This window comes from Crocodylus siamensis, chromosome 2 (genome assembly GCF_052110815.1).
Source record: "Crocodylus siamensis isolate JL-2025a chromosome 2, ASM5211081v1, whole genome shotgun sequence".
In the NCBI taxonomy this organism is placed as follows: Eukaryota; Metazoa; Chordata; order Crocodylia; family Crocodylidae; genus Crocodylus; species Crocodylus siamensis.
Window position 1 is genome coordinate 57558775 of NC_143396.1, and position 24427 is coordinate 57583201.

The window sequence follows — 24427 nt, forward strand, 5'->3', positions numbered from 1 at the left end:
GTATGCCCCTTTCGTTCTCCTAGTTTCCTGTTGCCTAGGCAAAAGTCCAAACCACTAGGTTACTGGGTGACTAGGCAAGTGCCCAAATAGACTGTACCTCTACTGAGCACACTCAATAGGTGCACATGGGCTTGTGAAAAAGAGCTGAATTGCAACTGTGAATAAAAGTATGTGCAGATATTACACTTAGATCGATCAGACTAGGGTTAGGTCAATCTAAGTGCTGAACCATACATATGGTTGGAGAGTTCAGATCAGACAAAAAATGGCCAACCCAACCTTAGTTCACTTGAGAAGCTGCGCTATATATATTGGATTAACCCATGCTCAGACTAACTGAACATATGTGTACATTCAAAGATCAGCCCTGGTCCTTGGAAAGCCCAGCCACTCAACCCCAGCCCTGGGCCTGTGCTTTTCTTTCCCTGTCCCCACCTTGACTAGGCTATATTTAGCCCTCCATCCCCACATCCATGGATGGACATCCCTCCCTGTCCCCACCCCAGCTCCCTCCAAGGACCCACCAACCCCCTTCCCAGCCCTCCCTCCCCCCACAGACCTGCTAGATCCTTCCCCCTCATATCACCAATCCATCCCTGGATCTGCCAAACCCCATTGCGGACCCACTAGACCCCCCCCAATCCCACCACCCCTCCCTCCACCCCAACTTATTTAGAGCACATTCTCAGAATAGCTCTCAGCACCAGCAAAAATGTGCACAAGTAGAGACCCAATCTACAATCATGCAGCTTCAAGTAAGCCATGTAATTGTGGATCCAGTTTCAGGGATGTGTGCACATGCCTTAAGTGCCAAAAACTGCAGCTACATGGCACACAAATGAAATAGGAGAGTCAGGGAATGTTTGCATAAGTAATAATACGTTAGATGATGGATTGTTGAGTCAAGCTTTTCTTAATTATTTTATCAACTACTTACTAAAGAAAGGAGATCAATTTAGAGAGGTCTTACCTGTTACAGAAAAAAATATTAAAATACTAATTCTATAAGCTGAGGTTGTAAGAACAGTATGGAAGATCTTCAATTAAACATTACTACATTAACACACCTACGATGGAAGCAAAAAAGGAAAAAAATGAAAGCATCTAAAAGAGATTCTTGTGGAAAAAAGGCTGAACTTTAAAAGACAGGTAATTTCTCAAATATCTTTGGTATTTATGCTTCCTGAAAGAGTAATGTATATGTTTAACAAGATAATTAATGTTCACAGCAAGAAACCAAGGGAATGGTTTTACACAAGATACATGTTTCCATGTAGTGCTGTAATCGAGATTTGTTTTTCTGCCATGCCCTGCATTCTTGGCATCCAGAAGACTGGGGTTTTTTTCATATTCCCATCACTGCTATCAGAATTTATACTATAAAGTGCACTCCCTCAGGCATATTTCTATCTTCCTTAGGTAATTGGGTTTGTCTGAATGTTGAAAATTTGCAACACTTAACCATGTGAACTGTACATATAGCTTCAATTTTACAATGCAAAACTTCAATTAACAAAGTTCTGTGGAAAAATTACTACAGATTCTAATGTTAAAGGCCAAATTCTGACACCTTTTTCACACAGAGTAGTCCCTTATTGTGTCACAAATTCCACTGAATTCATTTTTGGCAAATGATAGAAGAATCATTTTATTTGTCTGTTAATCAAGTGAAACGTCTATTGAAATCAATGAGAAGTTTATCTGAATAAAACCTAAGTACAGCTTCTGTAATTTGACTCATATTCCTTAACTGTATTGTACTATATCCATGATCACAAGGGCTAATCCTGTTCCCTGCTGCTGGCTGAGTAAGGTATATCCAGATGTCCGGTGCCACTAAGCATATATGCATACCATGATATTTTTGTCAAATTTAATTTATTAAATCAATGTAGCAGATGTTTCAGGTTGTGTGTTTTTGCCTATGGGAATGCTTTACTTTTAAAGTAATGTTTTTAAGTGGCACTACCTTGTTATGGATCTGGGAAAGGGTCATAAAATTCTCTGGGGAGGGTAAGGTCTCTGTTTGCACCTGGGATGAAAAAGAGAGAAAACATTTTGTTCAGTTTTTACAGTTTGTGTAGCTGCCTTCGAGCTGCCAACATAATCATGTTGCCACATAGTCCTTTCACAGGAAGTAATAAAATAAGCCAACACAAGTAAAGCAGCAGACATATGCTACTCCCCTACCTTCCCTTCCGGAAGGCTACTTATTGTATAGCATAACTAACTAGTGCAGAGAGGGGCAAGTATCAAATAAGAATAATCTCATTCTCAGTTTCAGACATCTTTGTATGTTTTAGTCTTGCTTGTCTATCAAGTCCATTGTTAAGATGCTCAAGCACTTAACTGCTTATACCCATAACTACAAATAAGAATATAAAACAAAATTAAATGCATAACCTAATTATAGGGGTATAGGTTGTAGCTGTGTTAATCTAAGGACACGGGCAGACAAGGCTCTTTATCTGATATCTCTTATTAAACCAACTCAAATAGTTAGAAAAAATCTTCTTTGCAAGCTTTTGGGTATAAATACCCTTTGTCAGGCCAACTATAACCTACCTATAATCAATCCCACACCAGAACTGGAACAAAGTTAAACCAGAATAATTAAAATAAGATTGTTTACCAATGGAAAGTGGAATCTCCTGCTGAGGGAAAAGACTGGAAAAAATACCTAAAACAAGTGAATCTTCAGGCAAGACTACCTTGTATCACAAGGATAAATTGTTCTTTAAAGGCACAGTGAAGGGCTCTGGTGTGGAGGTCTATTGTCTCAAGCAGGACTGTTCAATGACTGACAGGACAGTTCACTAACTGCTAGGTCTTGTCAACACTAGAAAAAATAGTAACTATATTATAGCCCTTGACCCGCCAGGTGCAGCTGAACAAGTGATAGCAGTGCAGCTAAAGCAGATAGGGGTCAAACATTCTTGATATCAAGTCACAAAAACTGCTTGTTGTAGGCTGACAATTTGCACATCACCGTCTTTATTTCCTTGGGACAAACTTGCCCCTCAGGACACAACAAAACTCCTAAATCATCAAACAAAGATAGCAACAATAAAGGGTTAAGTCACACCAGGAAGTCTTTTCCCAGTTCCTGCTCAGTGTGGAGGCCTCTGCCTCGAAGCCTTCTCTCTCTCTCCTCCAGCTCCCCTCCCTGGGAGCCTTTAGCTTCCTGTTACTCAGCCAGTTAATCTCATTAACTGTGTCAGTCTTCCTTACTGCCTGCAGTGGGGCTGCTGCCTTTGCTACTTGCAGCCTGTCCCCAAAAGGGAAACACCCACCCCTTATAACTTATGGTTGAGGAGGATTAGTAGGGCCCACTGATTCAGGCCCAGCTCTCTTGGCTCCACCCAACCCCTCATGGCATTCCTGGTCCAGGGTGAGGTTCTTCTCAAGTTCTTCCTAGCCCCCCTGGCATCCCTGACTAGCACAAGGCTGCACTCAGCTCTGCCTAGCAATGCCCCCCCGCAAGCATCTCTGGCCCAAGCAAAGCTGTTTCCTGCCTCTCAAGTATTTGGGTTTCTGCCTCATATCTTATGCCCTGCCCCTGGCAGGGCTCTAAACACCATGTGACATTTGGGCACTTAACAGCCCATTTGTTTTCTCATCAACACCACGGTCTTGGCTTACCAGCCTTCAATTCTCATGACCTCATGGTTACTGATTCCCATGAGCTCCTCTTTATCTAGCTCACAATCAGCTTATACCCATTACAGCCAGTATAGTCTTCCTTCTCCCCCCGTAAACTGGTCCCCATTCTTGTGTCTGTCCTCTCCTAGAGGACAGTGATGGGTTTCCCAGCAGGTCCATACCCTGCCCCAAAAGTTCCTTAGGTCTCAGGGTGGACCTACCATATAGGTCTCTGTTTGGCAGTCTTTGTAAGGAGCTGTCTCTCTATCCATTTTTACATGCATGGCTCTGCCACTTAATATCTGTCCATTAAGCATTGCTACTGCTTGAGTGGCTTCTGTGGGATGTTCAACATTAACTGTTCCCATGCCTCTGCTTTTACTCTTCTTGTTCTTCCATATCTCAGCGTACCTTACACTTCCTGCTCTTTGGGACATTTGCTTTTGTCCCCTCCAGCCTATCCTGAAACACAGATTACTTCCCAACACAGTGGATCTGAGTCTGTCAGCCCTCCAGTTTGGCTTACCACTGAGCATGATATTCAGTTATTTCCTCACAGCTGTTGTTGCAGCTGCCGTCACCATCTTCTCATCTGGCCTCAGTTCCTGTCTTGGTAGTATCTAAGGCAGGTCATTCTCTATGCTCACCTTCTTTTCTTGGTTGTCCTCAGGGATTTCTCCATCCTCGCCTCTGGCTTTCGTTTGCTAGTGGGTCTTCTGTTGGCCCTCTCCAGCAGAAATTCCTACTCTGGCCTACTGGTTCCCATAGTGACCCGCAGGACCTCTTCTGTGCCCTGCAACTTCCCCACCCCTTTGTATGCCCTGCAAGGTTTGGTTCCTTCTCTTTTTCTGTTTAGTGTATTTTCCCCTCAAACAGTCTCTCAGCCCCCATCTTGAGAGCACTATCCCTCCTCTCACCCTTAGGGGAATCCCTCCCCAGAGTGGAGATGCATTGGCTTTAGTCCATGGGTAATGACACACCTTTAATGTGGGCTTGGACTCTCTTTGTTCTCAGGCCAATTGACCTATTTCTTCCTTCAGGACCTTTGTTGTCTTCCTTGGGGTTTCTTCCCCTGTCCTAACCTCACAACTCCCATTCTGGGAGTCTGTCTCTTATCCATTCATAGCTGTGGTGGACACCATCATGGTCCCCTCTTCTTCTGGCTGCCCTTCTTGTTGAGGCTGCACCAGAGTTAGGGCTTCTACAATACCCATGTCATCTTTGGTTGCCTCCAGGAGCACTACTCCTGTAGCTAGACCCAGTTTGTGGGTAACTAGCCAAACCTTCTAGGTTTCTTGTGACCTTCCCCCATAAGTGTGGTTTAGCAAAGGAACTTTCTTTTCCATATCTGTCCACCTGCTTTGACAACTCAAGTCTCTCCTCTCAAGAGCCTTCATGTTGGGTGGTAAGTTTTGCCAGGTCCATAACTCAGTCCTTCTATTTTTTTGGTTGACTCAAGCATGTTATTCCTACAACTTCAGATTGAAGCATTCCATTTCTTGCCCGGTCTCCCCTTCAGCTGGTTAATCTCTGCAGCACACCCCAAAGGTCCGGGTTCAATTGCCTGTTCAACTTCTGAACCTCTTTGGTCTGCTGGGGTTCTGTTTTCACTGCCTGTAGCTGTGCCTGGGATTCAGCGAAGAGTTAACTCAATGCCTCTACTTCCTTCAGCTAGCTCTGACATTCAGGACTGGTCATCTCCAAGTGTGTCTTTAGCTGTGCTTTCAAAGATTGTATTTAGACTTGGGACCTTTGAAACTCCTCTTCAGATACTGTTATCTCTCCACACCTGCTCCCCTCTTTCCAAGCTCTCCTGCAGTGCCTGAAGGATTCCTTCTGCGTCAGACAGAGTGGCTCAGTATTGCTAACGCTGTGCTCATAAAAGGCTCTGAGCTTCTTTTGCCTGTTGTAATCTAAGTGCTGAATCAAGTGACCCAGTCTTCACCTGCTGCTTCACCACTTCCAGAACCTTGTCCTGAAATTTTCATTGCCCCCCACTGTAAGTCTGCTGGGAGGGGACAGTGTCCTTGGAAAAACAGGAAGCAATGTCTGCTGGGTGGGAGCACAGATCGCACCCAGGTGCTGCTCTGTGTCTTCCCTTGCTCTGTCAGCAGCACACAGCTGTTTTCTCCAATGCTCTCTCAACTGTAGCTGACACTTCTGTTGCTTGCCTATTCCTCTCTCACAGATCCTCACTTTCAGGTTTCAGTTGTTCCATCTCCTTTAGTTCCCTGGCTTCATTTTTCCACAAGGAGGCTAGGTCTGCTTTTTCCTGGAATCTTGACCATAGCTGGCTCACTTCAGCTCGGTTAGTGGCCTGACAACCTTTATTTGTTCCTGCTTCCCCTGCCTGGCCTGCTTCCCTGAGGATTTCCCTGGATGTGAACTTCTTTGTGAATTATGTTTTCTCAGCAGTGGCTTCCAGCAGCTTCATCTCTAGCACACCAAGTTTTTCTTCATGCTCTTCCTGGGAATTCAGCCGTCTCCAGGTCTTCTATTGTCTCTTTCTGCAGGCACTGCTGCTGTTCCCTTAACTGCTGCAGCTGCTCCCTCTGGAACTGCTGCTGTTGCAGCACCTCCAGCCCCTTCAGCAGGGCTCCTGTCTCCATGCTAGAGTTCACTTTAAGCTGCTGTGTTCTCTAACAGGTATAGAGGGTTGTCCGTTTGCACAGAACAGTCTTTATTTCCATGGGGCAAACTTGCCCCTCAGGACACAATGTAACTCATAAATCATCAAAGACAGCAACTGAAGTTGCAAAGGCACCCTGCAGTCTTTTCCTGGACCTGTAGAGAGTGCTCTGGGTCCATGCTGCAGTTTCTGCCTCATAGGTTTCTCTCTCTCACTCTCTCTTCTCCAGCTCCTCTTCCTGGGTGCCTCTTACTCAGCCAATTATCGTCATCATCCGTCCCAGTCCTCCTAGGCAAACATTCAATCTTTCCTTACCACCTGCAGCTGGGCTGCAGCTTCTGAGACATGCAGTCTCCTACACTGCTCTTAACAATATCTGTACTATTTCTGTGGGTACTAACTGTTCCACTGTAAAAGCAGAAAGGCTATAGAACAGGGGTGGGCAAAATGCAGCCTACAGGCCAGATGCAACCCACCAAGCCATTCTATCTGGCCCGCAGGGCCCCTAAAAAATGTAGAAAATTAATAGTTATCTGCCCTTGGCTGCCTGTCCTGCAGCCCTCAATGGCTTTCCAAAACTCAGTAAGCGACCCTCCATCTCAAATAATTGCCTGCCCCTGCTATAGAACAAAGGTAGGCAACCCCCAGCACTAGTGCCAGAGCATGGCATGTGAAGGTATTCTGTTTGGAATGAGCACCTCAGGGTGGATGGCAGAGAAAGGACCAGAGCTGTGCTGTCACAAGAATCGAGCCCATTGGTGCTCCTCCACTATCTGCCCCTGGCATGCCAACACCTTACAAGTTGGGTTTAGGGTATTACTGTCTTTATTCAAGAAAGTACAATTTTTTCCATAAACAGCATCTGAAAACATTGCCTAAGATGTATTTATAAAAAGGAATGAGATGAGTCCTCTTGGTATCAGAGGTATAAGTTAAATTGAGTACTAAGTGCTTTCAAGATTAGAAATGGGTAACAAATATAATACAAAAATGTGTCCAATTGGACATCAATTATACAACATGCACAAAAGGTTATACAAAATCCAGTAATACACAAGCCTTATAAAAGCCTGATTCTGCAAGGTGCTCTGTCAGTTTCATTAAAAGTTGAGAATACCAAAAACCCTGTATCTGCTTATTAATTTGAGATAATTGTAAAGTACTTTTATTGCTATTAGATTTTTTTAACAGCTTTTCAATATGGTAAAACATCTTCCTTCAGTTCTGAAAACAAAATACTGTATTTACTCAAATATAATACAAGGCCCTGCAAACAGCATGGGGAAAAAAGCCGCTCATCTTACGTTCACATACAAGGAAACCTCATTAAATATATTATCTATCATTAAAGTACTGCTAAAAACAACAGATGCTTAATAATGAAGGACAATTATGAATTTGGTCAAATGCAGCCAAACTTGAGCAAGGCTATAAAACACATGGCCCACACTGGATAAAAAATCTGATCAGAGCTTACCAAACAAATACGCTTTTATTTATTTTAGCATTTTATTAGAAAGCAGTCTACATCAAACAGATTTAAAAAGGAACCCCACCTGAGACCTAATACAAATACAATTACATTTAATATTAATCAGGACAGCTAATCTGAACAAACAATATAGTAGCACCCATTGTGTACAGTCCCCCTCAGTGCCAACTCCTATTCAAGTCATGGTGAGCTACTACACTGCATACATTTTTACTTCCTCTTCACTCCCACAGTTGATCTGTGTCTTTCTTTCCCATTTCCAATATTCTTGTTTTTTCACAAACCTTAAATGCTTGGTAACATCACAAAATGGGACCCCAAACAGTTCACCCAGAATCCCTCTGTTGCCCCCTCTCTCAGCCTGTCACATATGATTAGTGGGGGGAAGGGGAGGAGGCACAGAAGCAGGGTATCTGGAGTACACACACATACTGAGCAGTGCTGAGCTGTGGCATCACCATGGCTTGAAATGCTGTTGAATCTCCTGGAGCCCAGCCTATTGAACTATATAGTAAATCATAAGCCTTTGGGTTTTGGACCAATATCATGCATAGTTTGTACTATATATAAATTGGTACAAAAGTGCTGCTTAAAATCATGTTTATGGAGTACCTGTGCTAAAACTTGCAGCAGTTTCAAAGAAAGTGAAATCCCTTAATTCTGAATGAACTAAGTCTATGGGTACTATGGGCATATCTACACATCATGTAGCAATGTTACTATGGACCCATGCTTTAGTACTTGCTTTTGGAAGTAGTAAAGCATAGCACAGTAACGGCCTGTACTGAACCATGCATGTGGCACACAGTTACATTTCACCACTATGCTGCCGTAGCAGCATGCTAAAATGGCGTGGGGAGGGTGCTGCTATGGCGATGTAGCTGCTGATCACGTGTAGATCACATGATATCTATATCGCCATAGCATGCATACAGCAATGTAGCATGTCACTATGTCACCATCGAGTGATGTGTAGATGCACCTTATATGCAAATAACTACAGGTCTGTTTATTTTAAGGTAAGTTTTTTCAAATTTGCTCCTAACTTCCATGTGCTCAGGGAGAGCAAGTTCTGACAGCAGGAGATTGGGGGGCGGGAAGAGGCTGCAAGGGGAAAAAGGGGAAGAAGTTGGGGGGCAGAGGGCAAAGGGTCTCCCTGCCCCCTTACCAGCTTTATTCCCCTGCTCTAGCAGTGGGAAATGGACAAATTCAAGGCAAACTTTCAATAAATTAGATTCTGTACCTGGAAAATTATAACAAATTCACAAATTTTCCATATACAGAATCTAATTACCAGGGGTGTCATTTTTTCAGGGTCACTTTATATTCAAGCAAATATAGTACCAAGGATTTTATTTTAGGGAAATGCTCAGAGCTGACTTCTTCCCTTACTTTTGTGTATTTTATTCTACTATTCATACTTCACCAAGTTCAAAACACTTGCTTTTCAGTTCAACTGATCAAAGCAAAAGAAGAATCAAGCTTATTGTGTCATATCTTGCTTCCCTACTTGTCTTGGGTTACATATTTAAAAAAATTAGTAGGCTCTATTTTTTTAATCAAGAAAAGACATTCTTAAATCTATTGTGATACGATTTGAAAAGAAAAAACCTTTTGATCAGAACAATCAAAAGTCAAGAGGGAATGTTCTGACTCCTGGCTTAAATTAAACGTATCACTTTCTCTGTAAAGATTAGAAAATTCTTGATGTTATAAGTCATAATGTATTTTTATACACTGTTTAGGTAAAAGCAAACAAAGAGAAATCCCTAGCCCAAAATAAAAATAAACCCATACACAATGCTATATAATACACTAAATTTAAGATTTAAAAAAATGTACAAATGAATATATATATATATATATATATATATACACATATACACACACATACACACAGTATAAATATTATATAAATATAATAGTTCATTTGTACATTGTAATATATATATCTCTTTTTCATTGTTCTATAGTTTAGAGTGTATTAGTTTTCATTTTAAAGTGTTATACAACAACAGGTGCATATTTTGCATTAATTAAAACAATTTAAAGTATACAAAAACTCCCATGTTAAATAAAAAGTGCACTAACGCAATGTTGCACCTTGAAAAAAATGCTATGAATGGGAACATTTAGATGACATTTTCAGAAAGTTAATGGAATTACAATGTATGGAAATGCAAGCATGCATAGTTTAAGGTTACATACGTCCATTTTGTCTCTCTTCAGTCTTCTCTCATTGAGTTGGGGAACAAGTTGCAGCAAAGGATGCAGGACAGAGGACTGAGAGGACATGAACAGACACATGAGCAACAATGAAACCCTGGCCTTGTGATACAAAGAATGTCTCTTACAGCAATACTGGTTTATGGACAGAGCATGCAAAACAAAGGACAGAAGATGTTAATTGAGAAAGGTTATTTCACTGAATACTCTGAATTAATACCCAAAAAAGTTGGCATGTTTGTTTTTGCCATGAATGCAATTCCCAGAGAGGTGACACGAAGGGTAATATGTATCCCCAACCCTGATCATGATAAGTGTCTGTTCATATCATTTTCTTAGAGAGAACTCCCAGCTCTGACTGTGATCAGCTTGTGAAAAAGCCAGCCCTGTACTTTGAATTGAATGAACTGTACAGAGAGGCTAGGGACAGACATTCAAAAAGCCAGAGCCTGAATTGATTCAATTTTTGCAGGTTAATCTAACCTGCCTAGATTGAAACAATTTGCAAGTGAATAGACATTCACTTTTAACTCAGGAAATGCAGGCACATGCCTGCAGTGGCTCAGGCCAGAAGCTGGACAGCAATAGAGCCTGCCCTCAGCTGCAGGGAAGCTGTAATGGGAGTGTGTGGCCAGGCCCAACAGTAGTCTCAAGTGAACTGGCCAGGGTGGGGGCTTAATTCCCCCCCTTCCTGTGCCACCGGCACAGACCTGAATTGGGGTCTGTCTGGTATTCCCTCCTCACTGCTGCAAGTACAAGGGCATGGCCAAAGGCCAGATGGCATGGGTCCCTGAGGCAAAGGCTGCAGAGCATGCTGGGATGCTAGGGGACTCTGGTTTAACTTAAACCAGGAAGGTGTCTGGGATAGAAGTTCCATAAACTGGTTTGGGCTCAATCAGTTAAGTCTGATACTACATTCAACCAGGTTTTTCTCAAACTGTTTTCAGCCGTTGTGAAACTGGTTTATGTGCACTGAACTTATGTTCTGTTACAGGTTTAAACCACTTTCTGATCACTTAAATTAGTTTATGTGTAACTTCTGTCCCTAGCCAAAATGTTGTGGGGAAGCTTTCCTATTCCATGTCTAATACTACCCACTCTGTGGGCACATCTACATGTGCCCCATACTGCACAGTTGGTACTGCGCAGTCATTTAGCACTTGCTTGCATTAATACTGAGCAGTAGCAATGAACAACAGCTTGTCAACATACAGCCAACTGCACAGAGAGGGCCTTGGGGAATGTGACTCTAGTGTGGGAAGCAAGTCTTAAATTATAATTACTAATATTTGTATCTAAACCACATTTATGTATAAGACAAGAATAGAGCATTTCTGATATACTACTAATTACTTGTATACAAAGAAGCACAACAAAAACTGAACTAATTTTTAAATTACTATTGTTACAAAAATTACATAATTTTTAATAAGCAAAATTACGTTGCCATTTTTTACATTTTCATTTATGTAAAATAAAATTATTAAACATATAGTGCTTCATGTAGTAAGAAAATCCCTCAAAATTAAAGATTTGCTGAAGTTCCATAGCTATCGAAGTACTAACATCAAACTGATTGTCATGAATAAATCCAAATCAGCCCCATATCCCCAGTACATTGACTGCAGCTATAAAATATCATTGAAAGTTTAGAAAATTGTGTTCTAGTAAAGATTCAAAATATTACCAAGGGAAACATACAGAACAAGACAATATTGGACAACAATGTCATGTCAGAATAAGCATTCAAAGTGAAATGTCTGAATAAAAAAAAACATGTTATGAATGAACTTTGTGGTTTCCTACAGTGTTAAATTAGGAGATTTTCATAGATTCATTGATGCTAGGGTCAGAAGGGACCTCAACAGATCATCGAGTCCAACCCCCTGCCTAGGCAGGAAAGAGTGCTGGGGTCATATGACCCCAGCCAGATGCTTGTTATTTTTATATTATTTTATGATATGTATTTATTTATTAGATGCATATGCCACCTTTCCCCAAAAGGCTCTGCAGATAAAGGCATAAATTAACATTTGTTAACATCAGTCTCAAAACAAAATTTTAAAAAACTTTTAATCTGACAATTTTTTCTATTTTCTATTCATCATAAAAAATAAAAAATCATAATTATCTTACCAGACTTCGCCTAACAAATGCTTATTACATATATTTAATAATTTTGATTATTTGTGGCCAGGGCTTCAGTAGGTTTAAGTTAATGTAAATCCACTAACTCAGGGGCCATTTGGTACATATTGAGGATTAGGCACAGAAAATTTTATTTTAATAGGTTAATTGTATCACGTATGCTTTTATTAAAGCCAAACACAAGAATTGATCAAAATTTGAAGTTTTTCCTGAGATAAACCTGTGTCTTGTGACATTCCTCCTAAACACTGATGGTACAAATATTTTTTGTTTGTTTAATACCCAATATTAATTTCACTATGTTCATTCTTTTAAAAAAAGACATTTTAAAACAAACTCCAAATTCTGAACTCATTCTCCAACTAGACAGACTACCAAAGCTACTTCAGGGAGAAATGCTGTGTTAAATATGGGCACACAGTAATGTGCAACTTACCGTGATGTCTGAGTTGCCTGAGTCATGACTCTTAGAATAATGAAATAAGAACTGTTCAAAAAAATTAAAAAGTGGGGTTTTACTACCAGACAAGTTAATGGGTTATATTTTTTTGAGAATTTGTGTCCCCTAAAAATACATGTGGAAATCTTACCCTTTTGGTATTGTCTTTTTCATCCAAGCCCTGTGGGAACAATAATTGGGAGAGATGCTATTACTGGTATAGCATGTCCAGATCAGTTATATTATCAGTATCTTGTTCCTTACTTCGAATATCATATCGTATTGGTAATTACATTTCTTTTGTTATCATGCCTGTTTTCATAAACAGGAGAGCTGAATGTTTTCCAGCAGAAATGCTGATTATCTGTTACTGAACACACTCTTTAGCACACATTAACTGGCTATTTTTTCTCTTCTACTGTTCAGAAAAGTAGGTTTGTAGTGCTTTTGACATTACTATAAGTACAAGGAGTACAGTTTGAACTCCCACTTTTAGCAAAAATAAATTACTAATCATGGGGGAAGGTAAGAGACTCCTCTTTCAGGTAAACAAAGGAACTGGTTCATTTCTGTGGTGGGCCCTGTGCAGAGGTACAACAGTTCCATAAACTGTGTATTCTTGGTGGAAACATAGATCACTTCCCAAACAGAGGGCTCTGTCTAATGGGGCTTTCTGCTCAATTTAGAGGACTTTGGATCAGGCCCACAAAGCCCTGCACACAGATTTTCCCATGCCCTGAATAACACCAAAATTACACAGAGCATGGAGCTGAAGGTTGTGGCAAAGATGTCCTGTTTGCATGGATCCTCAGAATTTACTGTCAAGTTTCAGGCTTTAGCATGATGAAAATCATGCTTCAGAAATACAAAACAGTTTTTACGCTGCATTACCTGCGGTTTCTGTAGAAATCCCATGACAATAAAGCAAAGCTCCTCCAATACACTGGGTACCTAATAAAAAGGAAATATGATTTCAAACACCAGATTATGAATTTAACCTCATTTAGAACACAAAATTAAATAAATAACATCTCTGTAACTGGGCTCACCTGAGGATCTGTGGATAAGTAAGAAGAACATGCTTCAACTATCTGTAAAAAATTAGATGTTTTTCTTAGAAAGTCATACGTAGAAGTGAACAAAATATTTTTTTTCCAAACAGTTCAGTGTAGCAAAACGTATTGCACAGCTATCAAAAACAGGCTACTGGTGTGTACTTTGAGGGTACTGCATGAGAAAAACCAGTTATTTTCTTTTTGTTCTCTCTGGCCAGGTGTAAACATTACATTTTAACATTACATGTAAACCCCATTTAAGTGGTTGGAAACTGGTCTAAACCTGTAAAAGAACACACCAGCATACAGAAAAATGGTGGTCTAAGATAAACCTGGATGGATGTAGTATCAGATTTAACTGGTATAGGATAGACTGATCTATTGAACTTCTTGTCCCAGATCCCTTCCCAACTCAAGTTAGGTCGCAGTCCCCTGGCATCCCAGGAGCCTTTGAGGCTCTCCTGTTAACCCCCACCTCACCGAGCAGGCAACTTAGGTTCGGCCCGCACTCACCTACTCTGGCCAAGCAGTGGGCCAGCCCTGCCCCTGCGATGTCACAGAGATGAGGCAGCAAAGCCTCTGCTCCCCAGCCTTGTGTCCTGCTTGCACCTGTTGGCCAGGCCAGGCAACAGGGGGGATAGGGTGGCCATTATAGAGGACAGTCTGATTGTCCTCTGTCCTCTATTGAAGCCAAACTGCATGCCTTTATGTCCTCTATTTTTCTCTTCAAGAGAAAAACAGAGGATATAAAAACATTGGGTTTTCTGTCAATAGAGGACAGCGTAGCAGAAAACCGGAATGTCCTCTGTGATGGCCACCCTAAAGGGGGAGGAGCGGTCCTGCCCCTGCCCCAGCCCCAGCCCCAGCCCCAGCCCCAGCCCCACCCAGGCAGCATAGCAGGAGAGGGGCCATGCAGCGGGGGCTTCCCCACTTCCTCACTGTGCCTGGCAAGCACAGCTTCTCTCCACAGTCCTGCCCCCCACCAGCCATCAGTGTCGGGGGGGCGGGGTGGAAAGCGGAGACTCCCGCCCAAGCCTCGCTAGCTTGGGGGGCCATGTGATGAGTCCTCTGAACCCCACTCCCCCCCACCCAACCACCTGACAGCTGCAGGCAAGAGCCACAGCTCAGAGCCACATGATGGTCCGGAACTGGGGGAGGGGGATGAGGGAACGGAGCTCTGCACCATGTGTCCCCCTCAGCTTGCTGGTGCCAGTCTGGGGGGCCAGGTCTACATGGTGGCGGCTCCGTTCCCCCACCTCCCACCCCCAGTTCCCAGTGCAGCAGACAATTGTACAGCTTCAAGCTATGACTCCTGCCTACAGTTGTCAGGCAGTCAAGCAGGTGGTGTGTGTGGAGGGGGAGAGGCAGGACAGAACCCCTGCCATGCAGCTCCCCATAGCTGGGTCCATGCAGTGGGGGCCTCCACTGTCCCTCCCTTCCCACTCCTCCCATTGCCACTGGCAGCCAAACACTGGATGTGAAGGTAGAGGGAGCAGGGAGGGAGGCAGAGCTGGGGAGAGATTGTATGCTGGCTCACCCCCTCCCTGCAGCTGACAGCAGGGGGCTGGGGGCACGTGCCTGCAGCCAATCTTGGATGGCCCCTGGTCGGCTGTGCTCAGCTGTCCTTGGCAATCTCCAGCACACTGAGAAATGTGCAGCAGTGCCCCCAGCCTTCTGGCCTCAGCCAGTGCAGGCATCTACCTGCGTCCTCCCACCAGAGGGAAAACATGTGTTCCCTTTGCTCCCAATCCAATTTATGCAGCTTACAGAAACTTGTGTAGATTAGATTGATTCTGTCTCGGGTTTTTTGGAATGTCTGTATATAGCCACTATGTAAGTACACTTTTTATTAAAAAAAGATTTTAAATGAACAACCATGATGTGTGCACACCTAATCTCAGTAACCATCAGATCATCTTTTTGTACCCATCATCATTCTACACCAGTGATTCTCAACTAGGATGCCATGGCACCCTGTGGTGCCTTGAGATTTTTTCAAGGTGGTGTGCCATGCAGACTTAGGACTATTAGATGTACAAATGTGATTCATAAGACAAACCCATTGATTTCAAACAGGAATCCACAGTGTTAAAAACATTTTGATACTGTTATGGTCTTTCTGAGTTCTTTACAACAGGTGAATTGCTATATTGTTTCTCTCTAGTCAAAAAAAGAATGAAAACTAAGACCTGGAATTTACCAAGGGGTTCATCAAGTCTCCTGAGGGATATCTTGAGTCTAAAAATGTTAAGAACCAGTGTTCTACACCCTTCCTGTCCCATCCTTTCTGTCACCTTCATTCTCTGAATCATATCTTAAATGCTGATAGGGCCGAACTTATGAATTTCCATATGTTCCTGTCCCAGTTTGGAAGTTCTATACACATACCCAAAAAAATGACCGTGTATGTAGAGAGTTGTATATCTATATTTAATGGCATATTTAGTGCCCAGAAGAGTGAATTCCAGGTGCCTTGGGGACTTCTATATCATAAGATCTTGTGAGAACTATTCTGAGGTGTGCCTCTTTGAGTCCACTTCTACAAGACACCAAGTGCACCCCCAGTTCCCAGGGGCATCAGTGATTTTAGTGGTAACTTAAAAGGCTCACTACTTGCAGGAGTGCTTTGAAGTGGACAGTACACAAATTACAATGCCTAGGAGTAACATATTCCATACACTCCAAGGAAGCGGAATTCAGAAAGTAGCCCATTCTTGGGAGAGTCACCATATTGTGCCATAACATAGAAAACAAATAATAGGAAAGGGCACACAGCTATTGATAGATTCAGTATTAACCCAGGAGAGAGAGAGGAAAGGGAAGCGTGGAGCATCCACATTAATCTGAAGAAATTATTTTTTCAGTAAAGAAAGATCAAGCGTACCTGAGAAAGACAGAGAGAGAGAGGAAAGAACAAAATAGTCCAGAGCAGAGGATCAGGATTTAAAACTATAGGACTAATAGGTTTAACTTTCCTTTAAAATGTTTGTGCATTACAACTAACTTCAGTGTATGCCATTTTTTCTCCCCTCAAGTATCCTACATTCTTTGTCCAGACACTAAATACCTCTGGCAATCATTCTATTATTTACAGATTGTGTCCCAAGGAATAAGTTTGCAAAAAAACCAACAGAATAGCTCTTATAATTCTACCTGAAAAACTCCATATATTACTCCTTACTAAGGGCACATTACAAAGAAGAGGTGCAAAATATATTTGCTTGAGTGCTTTACAAGAAAAAAAGTGATTTTCAGAAATCTGAAAATATAATTTCCTTCCTTTCCTAAAGTCAATATAGAAAGGGCAATGTACATAGAAGAGGGGGAAGGATCTATCCCAATTTGTCAGAAGTATTTACAACTGGAAGTGTCAATGGAAAAAAGACCAGTTTTTCAGAACCATTCCAGTCTATTCTCTGCTTATGATCATGGATGGCTTCATTTGTTAGGATTGATCAATAGGATTGATAGGATTGATTTGTATCATTCAGTAGTTCCATATTTGGGGTAAAAAAAATAAGTTCTGAGAATAAGAAATAAAAAAAAAACCCTCCATGACTCAAGCTGTCAAGAGAAGATGGCAAGTTCTCTTAAAATTCTTCCTTGTGGTTGGGATCTTAAAGGAGTATACATAAAGATACATAACAGTATGCAGCTAGCCTATGAGATACTTACCAAAGATGATCTGTGCTACAATACCTGCCCTGTTTACAGTAAAAGAATCAGCCTCAACTGTCAAAGAATAGCAGAATATTACTGCATCATGTAGTTGATCTAAAACCTGATAAGGGTATTGCTGCTTACCTCATTCCACAGCTGCAAATCTTGCTCTGCCTGAAAGGTTTGAGATGGGACTGGTACACCTGGAAATAGACACAGCGCTTACTGATAGGAAAGAAAGAAAGAAAGAACAAGGGCTTTTTATACAGTTAATCTACTATAGGTTTTTCCAATATATAGCAATATAAACTATTCAAACTCCTATTAGGCACTCTGAGGACTTGATGCTTAAAGACACTCTAAAACAGAGCTCCTATTATATCTTTGCACGACTAAATGGCACTTGCGTAGCTACATAAATATTATTTGCGGGGTTTATGTGGAGTTTGGATGCCATTTGTACCTGCATAGCTGCTCTGGCTCTATGCTTCCCTCCTAACAGAGAGGGATGCTGCCCTGGGAGGAGTGGGCCCTGGGTTCTGACTCCAACCCCTAACTGACTTCTATACCTTGTATTTAATATTTCTTGAATAATTACAATAATTATTGCTAAAAACAAAACTTTTCTTTCATTTTGACAAGAAAAGGCTGGGTTTGACTTGAAATGTTCTCAGATTCAGGGTGGAATTTCTGATTAAAGGCATACACACGCACCAAGTCAGAGACAGCCTTGAAAAATCAGGTGTTCAGTGTATGCCTCTGGGACAGGGGTATATAACTCATCCAGCTCCTCTGTTCTAAGATATGATACAGAAAGGAGAATCCCTTTTCTTTCATTCTTCTCCCATACCCTAGGTAGGGTTGGCTGGATGAGGCTGCACTGCCCACCTGGCTACTTCAGAATGGATCCCTTTTTTTCACAAACTAAAAAAAAGCTTCAGTTTTATCCTAACATTCTCTAATAGGGAACGTTTTTCAGGATAGGAAAGCATTTTCCACACTACCTTGATTTTCAGGGTTTGTATTTGTGAGAGGGAACACATCTGAGCAACCTTACCTCAAAGCAAATTGTTTGTTAAAATTCTCCCAATGATTCTGTGTGTGTACGTGTATGTCTTAAAATAATGTTTCTAAGTATGGGCATTTTCTATATTCTGGGTTTTAGTTAAGTGGCTAGAGGAGGGAACTATTTGGAGAGTGAAATGGAGAATAACTTCAAATAATCACACCTTTTCCAATAAATCTTTCCCTTGCAGGGAAAGAAAATTTTAATCAGTGCTCTAGCTCCCTCCTCCTTCCTCTCAGGGGGCACATCTACACATGCAATTAATGTAACTGAATATACTGTGGTTCAACTTGAGCCAAAGTAAACTAATCCCAACATCACCATCTACACGTGCGTTTAAGTGCAGTAATTTACTCCACCATCAGATAGTAACTGTGTCTGATGGGACTATCCTATATCACAATAAATTAATCTACTGCATACTAATTGTGGTGCACATGTAGATGGTGATGCTTTCCTGCACATTAAATTAGTCTAATGTGCAATAAAGTGCGCATGTAGACGTGTCTAGGGCTTTTCATATGAAGCAGAAGGAAAGCTGAAAAGCTTTTAGCACAAACAAATAAAGCTTAAGTATGGGTTAGATTTCTTTTTGCCAGTACCAGAAGCTTTTCAGCAAATAATGTTTCACCAACTTTTCAGTTTTCTTACCCCAGCTCCTCTTCCCAAGCTGTTACACACTATCCATACTCTCTGGTTATATGCCCTCAGCAGCCACTGTCTATTCTTTAGCCACTGCCCTTGACCCCCCCATTACCTCATCTAGCACTGTTCTTGTAAACCAGCAATGTAAAAGATATGGCCTGAAGAGCTGCGTCATCTGGCCTATGGGGTTTCTGGCGTGTCCAGGAATTCAGGGACAAGGCAAGCAGAAGCAGAACCTACACCAAATTCTGGGGTATAGAGCTGCATCAGGGATTCACTTTGTCTGGGTGAGCAATGACTCTGTTAATTCTACAACCCCTTGAGCTGATACAGCAACTCAAGAAGCCACAAGGATTAATTTCTGCCACTGCTCACCCCACTGCCAGAGACGGGTCTGGCCTGTCAGGAGCCCCATGGTCTAGATCTCATCTGAGGAGCCAAGCAAGCTTGACTTACTAGCTTGACTTACCTGTTTTAAACCATAAGGATCTCATTTACATATGCATGAATGTACACACGTGTATGTACACACAGAGATCATATGCTATTTTACTTTCATGTGGGTAAAATATCTGTGTACAGATATATGTAGAAAATTAAGCACTCTGACCATTAATCAGGAAAGCAACCCTATTTAAATGGGCACTTATGAGAAAATCCCAGGAAAAACAAATTTGTTCTCTCTTCCTGTTTTGCCATCTTCTCATCCAAACAACTCTAGTCCTGCTACTTAATTGGGTACACTCACAATCCCAGCTACCCTTTTACTAGCTTTTACTTACTCTCCAAATCCTCCCCTCTTCCCCATTTTCTACCTCTACTTCTCTCTCAGCACAGGATCTATTCAACCTCACACTCTCCCTTGGTTTTCTCCTTTCACAAGATATCTCTTCAATTACCATTCCACCTGCCTTTCCTTTTTCATCTCTAACAGCAACAAATGCACTATTTACAGTTATTGGTCAGGCTTCCCCTCCTTCAGTTCCATCCTGGTTTCTCGTTATGGCTTCTGGCCCTTGCACTCACTAGAACGGCTCTTACAGAGATTATAATGACCATTTCCTATACCAAGGAATTCAGACTCAGTACTCCAGTCTCATTCTCCTAGCTATCAACCACTTCTAAAACTGCTGACCATGCTTTTGCCTTTTTGAAAGCTTGTTCTTCATTGGCTACTCTGGTCCTCCTGCCTTTCCTATTACTCATACAGAGGATCCTCCTCATCCCCTCCCTCCCAGCCTCCAACTTTGTGTTGAGGTTTCACTGAGTTCTGTCCTTAGGTTTCTTGCCCTCTTCCCTCTTCTGTCTCTGAGTAATCTTCTTTTACAGACACAAATTCACCTACTGCCTCTATACAGATGATTCACAGACCTACCTCACTACCCCGCATGTCTCCTTTTGTCCAAACAACAATCTCATCCTGCCTTTCTGACTTCTTGTGGATTTTCTTCTTGTGGATTTTCATTTGTCAGCTCAACTCTTTAAGGGGAGATTCTCTCATATTCTGAAGGCAAACCCCCCTGGAGAGACCCTGAACATTGTGGAAGTTGACTAATCCCCTTTGATTAGACTTCTTGATTAACAGAGGGCCTATAAGTCATTCACAGAGGCCTAGTGTAAGCTGTGGTAGGCAATGCTAGGGTCAAAGCAGAGATCTAGATTCTGCTACAAGAGCACCCTGCTCAAGCTCAGAGACTGAGCGTGCCCCAGGACTCAATGACCTGACTAGTTGAGGAGAGGTTTGTCTGGGAGGGAGGAGGTTGCAACACAGTTAAAAGCAAGAAAGAACTAACTCCATATAAAACCACTCATATGCTAAGTAAAGGAGCAAAAGAAAAAAGAACAGGTAAAAAAAATCCAAAAATAACACCCCCAAAACAAACTTAAACAGAATGCAAGTAGGAGTCCATCAGCAAGGTGGCAGCTACACCAAATGCTATATGTCTGACTACACTTCCGGAGAAGAGGTGGCATATATCTCCATGCAGTGCAAGAAGCTCCTGGCACTCAAGGACCAAATATGGTTCCTGAAGTCCAAGATGACTGAACTGAAGCACCTGAGGGAGCTAGAGAGGTTGACAGTTGGCACCTTCTAGGATTTAACTCACTAATATTGCTGTGGGTTCATGCACTTGTAACAAAGCATAACAGCTCCTGCAAGCTCCCAAGGATCAGCTCCTTCTCCAATTTTAAAGCCACTCCAAGGGTATAAACAGACACCACCAATGAAGCAGATCAGCCATGGTGTATGTTGCCCATTGTTCCTTTCGCGCTGCGGAGAACCTCTGGGGTGCATCTCTGTGAACAGGAAAAGCCACAGTTCTCCATTGACAGAGACACACCTCAGAGATTGCCTGGGGTATGGCTCTCCAAGTGGGAAACCCCAGCTTTTCCCTCCTACAGAGATGTGCCTCAGGCAATCTTCAGGGCACTTGGGTAAGTCCAGACTGATGCCTGTGGGAAAGAATAACCCAAAGTGTATAGACATGATGATAGACTATATTAACTGTCAAGAAAAAGACCCTGGAATTATTGTGGCTACTTTTCTAAAAACATCACCCCAGTGTTCAGCAGAAGTAAAAATGGCAAATAGAAGGTTGAAGAGAACTGATAAAACAGAAGACAACATTATGTTGCTGTATATCAATATCCAGGGTACGCCAACTCTCGCAGGGCACTAAGGTGCCTGCTCCTATTAGAGCAGAGATTGCCCGGGGAGGGAACACAAAGGGCCAGATAAGAGCCCAGGTGCAGGTTGCCATGACAACTGGCTAATGAGGGAATTGGCTACATCTACACCTGGTTAGCTGCCTGGAAGAGGCAGGGCCCTAAGCCTATATAAACCCTAGGGCTGGGACCTAGCAGTTCAGTTCCCTCCTGACAGCTGAAGGGGAAGGAGCCTTCAGGGAAGAAGGGCTTAGAGATGCTACAGCCATGGGATTCGCTACCTTTAGGGCTAATGGGGCACCAGAAGCTCATAAGGTACCCTCACCTCCAGTCACCCAGTATTAGAGAGGGAGTTTTGGTCCTTTAAAGGGACAGAGCATACCTTGCACTTTGTTATGTTATAGCCCAGGGGCTTATGTTTTGTTTGCTGTTTTATAAGACCGGTGGTTTGGGTGAGGCTATTTGAGGAAGGAGGAGGCCTCATTGGGGGCACACTGCAGGGTGGGGACCCTGATGCCAGAGGGTGCAGCATTTGGGGGCACAGACCCCAGCACCAGAAAGGGCGCAGAGACAGGGTTGTGGAGAGCCCACCACTGAAGGGTACAGAGACAGGGCTGCAGAGAGCTCAGCAAGGGCAAGGGACCGAATTGTAATGAGGTGTAGGCAAAGTGACACCAATACCATCTGCGAGGCTTGGGGCATGGTAAAGGGGCGGTTGGAGCCACACATATAGCTCATAAGGCTGGGTTATCCAGGGACATCTATTGTGAAATGGGACTTACGGGGCCCAGGGAAATCCATCAGAACCATTCTCAGACAGACTTAAAGGCAGTCTCCCTATGTCAATTATTCCAACAATACGTGGCGGGTAAGAATGGAGGATGTCCATCGGGCCAAACTGGCACGGTCGAGGGGCCTTAGGGGTAACACAGCCATCCTTGATGACCCTGTCCCGTGACACCAACACTTTGAATACCATGCAGTTCTGCTCCCTCTCCCCATCTCCAGAAGGATATGGTAGAACTAGACAAGGTGGAGAAAACAAACAAAGATGATCAGGGATATATACTTCTGTACAAGGAGAGATTAAATTGACTAGGACTCTTTAGCTTACACAAAAGATGACTGAGGGGACATGATAGAGGTCTATAAAACCACAAATGTGGGCAAGAAAGTAAACAGAGATTTACTAATTACCATTTCTCATAATAGCAAACCAAGGAGCTACACAATTAAATTATTAGGAAGCAGGTTTAAATCAAAAAGAAGTTGTGGGACTCTGCCACAAGATGAAGCTGGAAATTTAACCAGGTTCAAAAGAGGATTAGACAATTTCATGCAGGATAGCTCCTGCATGTAATAAATACCCAAGTAGTAAACAACAGCAACAGCTAAATTAAGACTTCCTCAATGCTGGAAGCTGCATGGGAAGAGGGGCAAGAGTCTGATCAGTCTGTAGGAAGCCAAACTCACCTGGCTACATGATGACATAGGGCTGGTCCATGGGCCAGATTAGGCCCATGGACCCCCCCCGCCCACATGCCTTATCCAGCACAAGTGGCACCTGCCCAGGCCAGTCCAGGACAACAGTCCCAGCAGGCAGTGCAGCTCAGGACCCAGCCCTAGCTGTTGGGGCCAGTCGCAGGCTACACCTCACAGGGGCTGGGTTCCAGGCTGCACCACCAACTTGGGCTGGGTCCTGGGTTGCACCATTTGCATGACCTGCTGAAGCATACATGATGCAGTTCAGGACCCAGTCGCAGCAGGTGGTGTGGGCAGCGCAGCCTGGGACCCAGCCCCAGCAGGCAGCTTCACTTGCTGCTGGTGCCAGGCTGCACTGCCTGCACTGAGGCCATATCCTGAGCTGCACTGAGGCCATATCCTGAGCTGCACCGATCACGCTGCTTATTGAAGTACAGCCTGAAACCTGGGTTGAGTGAGTGCCGTAGGCATGTGGGGGGCGCTGTTCTGGTGCAGAAAAAGAGACCACACCAGGAGCTGGATTATAGGGCTTCGTGGTTCAGATCCAGCTGCAGGCCTTATACTTGACACCCCTGGTACAGACCCTGCGTATATACTCTTCTCCTTAGCATCCCCTCTGTGCCACTGCAACACACAGAATACTGGGGTAGACCTGGGGTCTGACCCAGTATATCATCCCTTATGTTCTTATTCTTCCTGCATAACATACATTTCCTGTTTATCCACAGCACCATCTATGTATTTTACATTAGACTGTCATTGGATATGAAAGGAAAAAAATGGAAATGGTCCTAGGAACAGAATCCAGGAGTCCTCACTCGCAGCTAATGCCCCTCGGCAGCCTAACACCAAGACTCTTGCTTTCCTAACCCCATGATTCTTGAATTCTTGCTTTAACAGTGACCCAGCATTTTCAACTGGATAGCTCCAGGACATTTAACTCTCACGGTCTGTTCTACAGCCTCAGAGTTAGGGTGCTGTCCTGGGATGGAAGAAAACTATTTTTGAATCCCCTCAATCAGTTATTTTCAGGGATTTAGGCATCAACTGCCTCATATCTGTATGACAGGTGAAGCTTAGGTGCGGGCTACATGCCAAGCTGTTCCCTGTGGAGCACTTCTGCAGCTGCTAACAGACATTGCTTTGTGCCACCATACAAATTTTTATGGTGGCACAAAGACTAAACAAACAGACATCCATGCCCCTTGTCACATCACAAATTCTCAAAACTGCAGGTGCGACAAAGGGGATAAAAAACTGTGCTGCTTTTTTGCAG

General features: G+C 42.9%; 1 protein-coding gene across 4 annotated transcripts in view; it reads right to left on the reverse strand.

Annotated features, from left to right (window-relative positions):
* The window catches only part of NMU (neuromedin U), a 38831-nt gene that overhangs the window by 5603 nt on the left and 8801 nt on the right, over positions 1-24427 (reverse strand). The window contains exons 2-8 of one of the 4 annotated variants that reach the window (XM_090034704.1): positions 17436-17494; positions 13626-13667; positions 13468-13527; positions 12728-12757; positions 12574-12624; positions 9972-10046; positions 1970-2032 (exon numbers count right to left, since the gene is read on the reverse strand). In XM_090034704.1, coding sequence (XP_089890830.1) covers positions 1970-2032; positions 9972-10046; positions 12574-12624; positions 12728-12757; positions 13468-13527; positions 13626-13667; positions 17436-17494 — 380 coding nt within the window. The remainder of the gene's footprint in view (positions 1-1969; positions 2033-9971; positions 10047-12573; positions 12625-12727; positions 12758-13467; positions 13528-13625; positions 13668-17435; positions 17495-24427) is intronic. The other 3 variants (XM_090034705.1, XM_090034706.1, XM_090034707.1) reach the window with 3 other exon arrangements.